This window comes from Colossoma macropomum, unplaced genomic scaffold (assembly GCF_904425465.1).
Source record: "Colossoma macropomum unplaced genomic scaffold, Colossoma_macropomum, whole genome shotgun sequence".
NCBI classification, from domain to species: domain Eukaryota; kingdom Metazoa; phylum Chordata; class Actinopteri; order Characiformes; family Serrasalmidae; genus Colossoma; species Colossoma macropomum.
In genome coordinates, this window is record NW_023494798.1 from 20,855,383 (window position 1) to 20,865,245 (window position 9,863).

General features: G+C 40.5%; 1 protein-coding gene across 1 annotated transcript; it reads right to left on the reverse strand.

Moving 5' to 3' along the window:
* Window positions 1-899: 899 nt before the first annotated feature.
* Window positions 900-6,120, reverse strand: si:dkey-5i3.5 (uncharacterized protein LOC565091 homolog). Its single transcript, XM_036585458.1, has 3 exons — window positions 5,987-6,120; window positions 2,188-2,678; window positions 900-1,582 (listed from the first exon to the last, which is right to left on the reverse strand). The coding sequence occupies exons 1-3, from the start codon at window positions 6,118-6,120 to the stop codon at window positions 1,221-1,223; spliced, it is 987 nt and encodes a 328-aa protein (XP_036441351.1). The 3' UTR covers window positions 900-1,220.
* Window positions 6,121-9,863: the final 3,743 nt, after the last annotated feature.

A 9,863-nucleotide genomic window follows, 5' to 3' on the forward strand; every position in this document is an offset into this window, starting at 1 on the left:
AGTAGTTTAAAAAGGCCCACTGAGGCCGCCTCTCTAACATTTTTTGGTACAATAAACCCTCTTTAAAATTCACATAGATCTTTCCATCTTGATCCAAAATCAAGCCCAGCTGGGCCTGCTCGGATTTTTCATACATTTCACAGATCACTGTAGTTATGTTAACTGCTTATTTGTATCATGCTGGCCACCTGTCTTGAAGTATCTGCGCTTTATATGTTTTCCCAGTTATTCATCTTTCCTTTGTCGCTCACTTTTGGCACAGACATACCATTGTTTCCTTGGAATAGTTGAATGAAACCTTATTTCCAATACACTTTCTTTGACTGTGCCTAATTTGGTATCCATGTGGATCCACTTGCAAGTCAGTTTGACAGCACATTAGTGAAGCCATGGTGCTACAGATCAGGCAAAATCAAGGCAAACAGACAAGAAAGGAAGTTCCACTGAACCATTAGGATACAGCCCCAATATTTACATTTATATACTCATGTACACACAAAGAATGGGCCAAGCCCAAAATGGCAAAACATTAAGCTTTTAATGGCCTTGACAACAAATCATGAGTCAGTAAATTAGCAAGAATAAAACACATTAAACTAATTTCTTCATTAAACAAATAGATAAAGAAACTTAGTACAGGACAGTGTTTCTCTGTGATTTCTTTATATGTTGAAGTCTTGTGGGTAAACCTGCATCAACATTGTTCCACTCAGCACTGATGGCTTTAAACAATTGAAAAACACTGCCAAGCTAGTTTGTGTTTGAGACTGAACTATATTCTCTCTATAGGGTTTAAATCTGGACTCTGACCAGGCCAAAACCATCAGTATTTTGGGCTTGGCCCTTTTTTGCACGAGTGTGTATATTTAAACACAATACAATGTTAACATGGACTTACATTAGTTTAAAACTTGGTTTATTTAATTGTCTAATAACTTCAACAAAAATATACTGTAAAATATTGTCATCTATCTAAACAAAAGCATTAATTAGTAAAAGACCGCATAGATTTAACTTCCTAAGAGTGATGAGAAATGGTACGTTACTGACTCCACCTTAATAAATTTATATAGACACACAAATTTTAGGTCAGTACATTAAAGAAACTTTTTTTAATAAAAAAAAAAAGCACTTAGGAAGGCACTTTACTAACTTTACTGCATACAGTAACAGTACACATGTATGATGAATAAAGTCTTACATGTTAAAGAAAAGACACTTCACATTTTGGACTTGAGAGGCACCATACTGAGAGAACAGAGGAAGTTTTCTAGAATGGATAGGTACTCCTGAGGATGGGCACGAAGATGCCCTGCATGTATAGACTTCTCCCACTTTTTACTCAACAGAGTAATGCCCCGTTTACCCCAATGCTCCAACATTTCCTCCATAGAATCTGCATCACACAGTGCATCATTCTGACAAAAGAAGAAAAGTGCAGGAGCTGTCACAGGCGTATTCCAGAATGCGTCAATTCCCATGTTGAAGTAGTCCACCGTTTGGCGTTTGAAGATGTGGAAATAAAGCAGGCTGGCACGCTTCACTACACCCCCAACACGAGGGAACACGGTCCTACTCACGCCTGGAGTGCAACAAAACCACAGAAAACGAAGGGCAGTAAATGATACAGTGTTTTCTGCAGATTTGTTTTCAGGATGGACTGTAGACCCTTTGTAGCTCCCAGTGTTATAGCGTGTACAGGCCAGAGTAGTGTCATGAATTATTTTTAAGAATATATTGACATGATAATTGTAAATACAACAAGTTTTATATTACAAGTGAAAGAATAATGCATATATATGTCTATAGTAATGTATGAGGATGGAGTTAATAGTTCCTTAATACAGCACTAAATACTGTTTGGACTCATAAGAAAGCCCAAATAGATCTACTTTACTTTAGCCAGCTCGCCTCTGCCAAACATAATTATTGAAACCGGTCCAGATTTGAATTTAGTGCATTTACATTTTAAATTATATCCTAAGAATTTTATTTTGGCCAAAACACCTGCGCATAGTACCACACAGAAACTGAATCTGCCCCAAGCTTTGGTTGGGTAGGCTGCCCAGCTAATTTAATGGCAGAGGAAACACAGAGGTGAATACAAATCTACAGCCATATTACTTAAACTTCATTATGTAAACTTAATTGCTCTAAACAAGTAACACACTCGCTGTCCTTACTTACCAATAGCCATACGCTCCAGAGAGCCCATGACCAGGCTGTCATATATCTGTCCTCTGATCCTGCTGGTCACACCCTGGTAGCGCTGGGCATCTTTGGCCATATGAACAAGCATCTGGGCAAAAGTGTAACCTCCAATGGAAAAGGCATGGACCAGCAGGTGGCGCTGTGAGAAACGCTCACTCTCCAGAAGCTCCAGCAACTCGCTGCCATACTCCAGCCCCCAGCGAGGCCAGAGGAACCTTCCCACCTCTGTCTCCACAACTAGTACATCAAAGCCTGTTCTGAGGTAGATCTCGCAGTACTTCGCCTGAGCCTGAGGCCTGGAGCCCAACCAAGGCAGCAGAAGCAGGAGGGGTTTGGGCTGGCCAGGTGGGCCAGCAGCCACAGAGTTCACTGTACTCTCATTTACATAGAAAGTGATGCCCTTCTTGATCTTGTGTGCTATTACCCCAGTCAGGGTAGCATCCTTGGAAGACATGACAGCAGAGGACCTACAGAAACACAGACTCTTTAGCATAGAAAGTTAATAAAAAACATCGCTACACAAATATATAATAAAATATATATACATATATTTTACAATGCTTGTTTTGTTTTAGAGCAGTTATACTTTACAAGCAGACTTTAATAGTTGTTTACTGCCAATAAATGTGAACTGAACTAGAAACGCAAAATTTATTGGCTGGGTGCATCAAATCATACATTACTGAGCAGATTTGTGTATCATTGTGAAACTGCACTTACCTTATGATTTGAAATGACATCACATCAGTTTACATTAAGATTTTTTTAAACATACTGGAACATGACTATCTGTTCCAAGATTTTCATTGATTAGTATGACAGGCAAAACAGAAAAAGGTACAATCAGTAATTATTTACAGAACAAACGGCAGCAGAATCCAGATTCTTGGGGCACCTAAGAATGTATGTGCACTCCAGGCTTCAACACTGGGTGTTAACCGCAGCTAATATATAGCACTATGTAAGCAGTTCCTGTAACTCATTATCAGCCCTTTACAACAATTAGGAGGGACTTCGGCCAACTCCTTGATGCAGAACATGTACCATTCTAGTAAGTGCATCCCACTTTAATATCTCAAATCCTTTCTGAGTACTTTAGTGGGATCTGCTTATTCCAAAGACCCCTCTTTAGCCATTCTGTTACAGATATGCATTAAATGTTCTGGCTCTAAAGAATCAATGTATTTTAAACACAACAAAATATCAGAAATCAAACAGAGTCTTGGCTTTAGAATCAAAAACTAACTACTAAACACGAAACTATGTATCATTACACCCTTACTTCACAAGGTGAATCTGAGGTTTTAATAAACTGTCCAGACACATACTTATTTAGGCTAAAAAGTAACTAAGCAAAAACGTAGCCTGCCCAAAATTCTGACAACCTACTGAATGGTCCTATTGTACATTTATGCTGAATGTGTTTGCCCGCTTAGAAGGGCAGGAATTCATAAGTCGGACAGACAAAATGGAACAGAAAAACTCCACTCTGCTTGAGGACTTAATGCTGAGTACACCACGTGAAAACATCATGAATTTCAGCCCCACTTGCAAAAACCGAGAAAAGCCATCCTTTAATAAAACGTTATTATGACTGTCGTGAGTTATTCTAACACAGAGCGCATTATGAACCCTAAACACGTTGTCACAAAAGCTGTTATCGTCCATTTTCAAGGAGCTGCAAGTTCACGTTTTACAGCAGAAACGGTCGAACACTCAGCGCTGTTTCTCCAGCAGAGCCGATAAATCCGTTCCGCGAATCAGCGCGCGCTATTCGGGTCAGGTGACGCAACACTGCCGAGAACTGTTTTAGGCAGAATCTCAAATCCCTTCTCCCCACACGGTGCAGCACGAGGGTCCCAAAACAACGGCTACTGCATCTAAAACAGAGCACGGTGTGTATAGTAGAGAACCACTGTGGATTCAGCCATGTGTGCACAATTCATACTGGACATAAAGTGTAATATTTGGTGTTAAAGCCAAAATTACACAACTCACATAGTGCACTACATAGGGAGCAGTGAGCCATTTGAGATTCAGCCTTTGGATTTTCCGAGACTACGCCCATTACTTTACAAGATGAATCTGTATGGTCATATGATGCATGATATAGATGTTTAATATTGCCCATTAATAGGTTGTTTGTTGCTGTCTTCAGCACTTTACCTACTTGTTACATGTTAAAGAATGTTAAATATTCCACTTAAAAGAAACGTGTATCCATTACATAGCTTTGTTTAACTCAACATGAAATGACCATCGGAGTTATCTGCTTTTGACAAAAAACAAAAAGGTTTTCAATAAAGTTTAATTTTGTAAGTTACATTTAATTCATTAAAATTGACAGCTGTTTTTGTAAGTGAACTCATTTACTCTGAGTCTGACCAACAGTGACCACAAGACTGAATATGAAATTATGCTGTCTTTCTAAAAACGTTTTCCAGACTTGACAGAGGCATGTTTTGTCAAGCACTCCACACCCATACAGAATTATAAACCAGTGTCTGAAATCTTCATAAAACCCCATTTCCCAATCACTGACCTGCCTCTCCATCCACTGTAATTTCTAAACCTCCATGTATGTTTTACACTCATGTTTACTTATACATATACCCAGCCACAATGCATTCAATATCACTGTAGGTCAAATTATTTGACTATTTTAAATCACTCCCTAACACATTATGGTCCAGTTATGTCCACTGAACGTTTCTCTGTATAAAGGTCAACATCACTAAAGAGGCAAGTATGCTGACACAACGCACAAGCACTGACATAACTGAGACAGACAGCAAAGTTGGTTATAATTGAAAAAAAGACAGGGCAGGAAAACGACCACCCGATTTGCTGTATACTAGTAGACCAAAACACCAAGAACACTGTTCTTTGCCAAGCCAAACCCTTTCAGCAGTTTCAGCGTGCAGCGGCAAACATGATCGAGCTGAAGCCAGACAGCCCTTAAAGCTACAGCCGCAAAGCCTCACACTGATTACTGGGACAAGCAGCTCCCGAATCACTTCATGAAACTTATGCTGCCTTCAAGTCGTGTCTTGTGAGAAACGTATTTTTCAATGAGCCCCCAATTAAAGCGTGGCAGCTAATGAATTTGTGTTTCAGTTATTCAGCAGCCACCGTTCACACGAAGACACAAATATGTGGTTCAAGCATCATTTCCAGCTCTTCCACCTCGTTTCCGACCAAAACCACCTGAACACAAATCAAGTCATTCTTACGAACTCAGAAGTCTTAAGCATGAATTTCTGAGAACCTGGAGGCAGCATTAGGTATCATTGCCAGCAAGCTAACTAGCTATTTTATAAACATGCCATTTTCCCAATTTTGTCTCTCATTAGCCAGTGAAACAGACCAGCCCACTTCACTCTGGATGTAAGTTATTTCTCCAGTAGCACCCAGCTCATCACGCGAAATGAAAAACGCCAGAAACAATCCACACCGCCCTAAACTTACCTGCTGTCTGTCGGCGGCAAATGCAAAAAGTCCACCAAACCAGATGCAACATACATGGTCTTGCTGTGCTCCGCCTACACATGTCGCCTTCATGACCCATAAACAAATGAACTCGCTGTGTGGACTCAAGATCACAGGCAGCCATGACACACAAGATAAGATAACCCCCGGCTAAAGTTAGCTAACGTTATAGACTCCCCCAGACCCCCACAACGGCGGAGCTTCGTGTTCTAGGAGAAACGTTTAAGTCAGCAAACACGTTTCAGAACAAGCTACACAAGCTCAGTGTCTAACTCAGCTAAGCTACCTGACGGCGCCGGGCTGGACGGGAGCTGAACACAGGCTGTGGTAAGGGGCATTCCTGCAGGCTCCACAAGCGAAGGGCAGGAAAGGAGCGAGCTTCGCGCGAGGAAGAAGTGCCCACCACCCTCTCGTGGCCATGTTCTCCTTTCTGTCAGAATCATTCTTTTGAACCGACTCTTTTCAATAAAGCCGTCGAACCGATTCACAAGAATCGAACCTTTTGCAGCATCTGCACAAAGTTTACGTTCCTGTTAGACAGAAGGTATCTAATAAAACACGAATACGGGCCTTTTGCAGCTTCATAACATTAACAGCACATTGTAGCATATCTAGAAAAACTCATTTAAATCGCTCACATTTTCTCACAGCAGACTGTGAGTGGCTTTATATTTCACTCATGTGCTTTGTGTTTTCCGGGTCGGTCTGTGAGGTCTTTGTAGCTGGCTACATTAGTAAAAGATATCAAACCACCAACATGATTCTTAATCAAGTCCCCCAGTCTCATTTCGGCCCGTACCTCCTCACCTTGTCCCCTCCGCCTCTGGGAAGGTTCGCCATGTTCGCAACGATTATGCAGACTTGACCGAGCCGGTTTCTCTGGACTTAACACACTGCAGGGAAGCACAATATGTTCAGCTGGATGGAGGAAACAGCACGTAAATGTTAGCTCCACTTTACTGTTCATTCAAATATTATCTTTGGTTATAAACATAAGTCTTTAGGGTATTTTTCTCACAAAGTCTTTTCACAAAATCACAGCATATGTGGGAAGTTATCCTGTATTATACAACAGTTAGTTCCGGCCACGCAATCTGATTATTTCGCCACAACGTCACAGGTTTTTCACAAACACTGTATCACTCCGCTGAGACGCCGTTGCTAAGCAATGACTTTGACAGCTTTAGGAGCCGATCAAGCCATTCGAACGTTTTTACTTCTTACTTTACTCACAAACAGAAAATGGATACTTTTAAGATTACATTTGACTGACAGCAGATTTGGTCAGACTCTGAAAATGAGGCTGCACTATTTTCCGAAACTGTCAGCTGGTCTGTGTGAGGAGCTGAACGAACTGCCGGCTGTGCAGCGAGTGAGCGGAGCTCGTTACTCTGACGTAGCAACAAGCTGCTTGTTAAGGAACTATAATTTGGCGGAAGGAACTGCGAACATTAAAACATTAAATGCCGCGTTCACAGCCCAGTTTATTTATTTCTTACTTTAGTTATTTAACTGTTGTATAGAAGCAATAGAACACGAGAGGGAGTGTGTTATCGCAAAATTACATCACAGCTGTGATTTGGTCGCAGTTATATAACTGTTTTATACAACAGTTAAATAAATAAAGTAATAAATAAATAAATTGGGCCGTGAACGTGGCACTGTTGTATAAAAGCAATAGAACACTCGAGGTTGTGTGTTATAACACACTCCCTCTCATGTTGCTTTAACATTATATACCGTAACACAGAAGAAGCGCAGAGAATTCTGCTGTTTGCTCATAACTGAGCTTTATTAAGAACTGACCCGGAAGCCAGAGTACAAGAGGAAAATCGCTCGTATTTCCAAGAGGAACATCTCGAGGAGGACCGTGTCCGCTAACCAAATCCCGCCGGGGGTTATGAATTAAACTGTAGCTAATACTCTCACACATGCAAAGATTTTTGCCAATCCGATTGAATACAATCCGATTACAGATTCAGACTGAGGTGTTTATATGCACACTCTATTCAACGATTTGATGGAAAATCTTCGTTTACATGCTCACTACAAGTAATCCGATGCAAAATGACGCGCATGCGTGGAGTAGCGTTTAGAGTAAACGTTACCATGACAGCGAACATCACGTGAGGTCCAGTCCGCGTGAGATGAGTTTCCAGTTGGCGCGCTTGTGTTTTAATTGCTTTAAAATGATGTCAGACTCAGGAAAACGTGCTTCACATGTGCTTATAAAGGAAGCGGCGAGAGGAAGACGTCGTGTACTGAGACTCATAAGCTGGACGTCCGTCCCACCGCCGTCTTTTAAAGCTCAGAGCATAAACTTCGTCTCCTCTGCAGACCCGTTTCTGCTCCGCCATGTTGAACGGTATAAACTTTCGCCATGACGCGACGCACATGCGCAGAACATACTTCCGATTGGAATGTAATCGGATTCAGGCGTTTACATGGCTATTATTCTTCTATTTAACGGATTATTTAGAAGTTTGCCCACCTCGTTCAATCGGATAGAAATTGTATTCCGAATGGCCTCAATCGGACTAGTCTATTCCGATTGAGGTGTTTACATGGACGTGTTCTATTCCGATTGAGCTATTAGTCGGATTATTAACGGATTATCAGGCTGCATGTAAACGTGGCTAGTGCCTACCCGAACTGCTCCAGCGTACACATAACCTTTAAAATTAAACATCACATACTTGAAAATGCAGCTGAAGAACCTTTACTTGCTGTTTTAAGAACCAAATACGGCCCAGCGTGAGTAAAGCATCATGGGAACAGAGCGTGCTCTGACGCCACAATATGTTTAGTGGACTTCACTCATTCAGGTTTCAATTTTAAAACACAGTCGATAGTTTATTTACTGTTAGTTGTTTGATTTCTAAGAGTTTGTAGATGTGTGGGTAATTGAGTTTTTGAATCGGACGTTCGATTCCCAAAAATGCTCAGTTCGAAAGAATCGGTTCGGTAAACTGAATCGAAGAGGCCACACCCACAGCAGCGGCGCGACTTGCACGGAGGCATGAGAAAGGGCGAAGAGGGCAGCGTTAAAATTCACCTTGAGAACGTGATTTTTTTGTTCGTTCTTTGTTTTTGTTTTGAGTGCCACGAAGTAGAGAGAAATGAGTTAACTTGTAAAGCTCATGCTCATTCAAGGTCTGTTTCAGTTTTAACCCATTCATGTCCAACAACTAAGTTAAAGACAATGAAAAATGCCTCAGAACCTATTTTGCTTCCATGCAATGTTCACACTTTTATTATTTTATTTTACTTATCTAGTTTGGATTTGCTATTGTTTTGTAGTCCAATGTGAACATATTACGATGGGTGAAGATAACTTACCTTTCAGCCATTCTTCAAATTTTGCTCAGGCAAGCTCAGTGAAAATATGGACCGAAAGACATCTAAAATTTCAGATATGTTCATTAATGGGCATTAAATAGTGAGGAACAAGATATTTTAATACAGTCTTGAGTTTTAATAAGTTGTGTTTTTGCAGTTAATTCAATTAAGCTAATTAAAGTAACTAAACATATACGTTTCTTAAAGATCTACAATACTTCCATATAATGACCAGGTATAGAACCAATTCAAGCACGTTGTATACTGGTTACTGATTTTAATATACTTTTTTCCCAGATCATAGGAGACTCGCGAGATCAGAACAAAACAATTATTCACTACTAACGCCAGGTGGCGCACTCTAATGGACAGCCAGAGGTCATAGGTTAGAAACTGAGGCAAATACAGGGTCGAGAACACATTAGATTTTTGACATTAACCAATAATTAATAAAAAACATTTCTCTGATTTCTGCAGTATGTTTTAAAACACTTATGCTGTGTATAAAGCCACATACTACCATACTAAATAGTACATAGAAAAAAAACTAGTACACCACCATTAGAAGTCCATTCACTCGTTTAGTATGTATAGTATAATAGTATGTGATTTTGGATGCAGCTTCATTTAACTGAGGCCAATTTAAAAACCCATTTTGTCAGTTATGTATGCTGTAATAGTCTTTACAGCATGTCTTTCTACAAATCACACAGATTCCCACAGAGCTGAAATTAATCTAAGTGCCTTTCACATCCTGATCAGTGATCAGAGCCACTGTAGAGTTTGCAGAAGTCAGGCCCAGCTCAGCAGGTCTACTTTCAGCA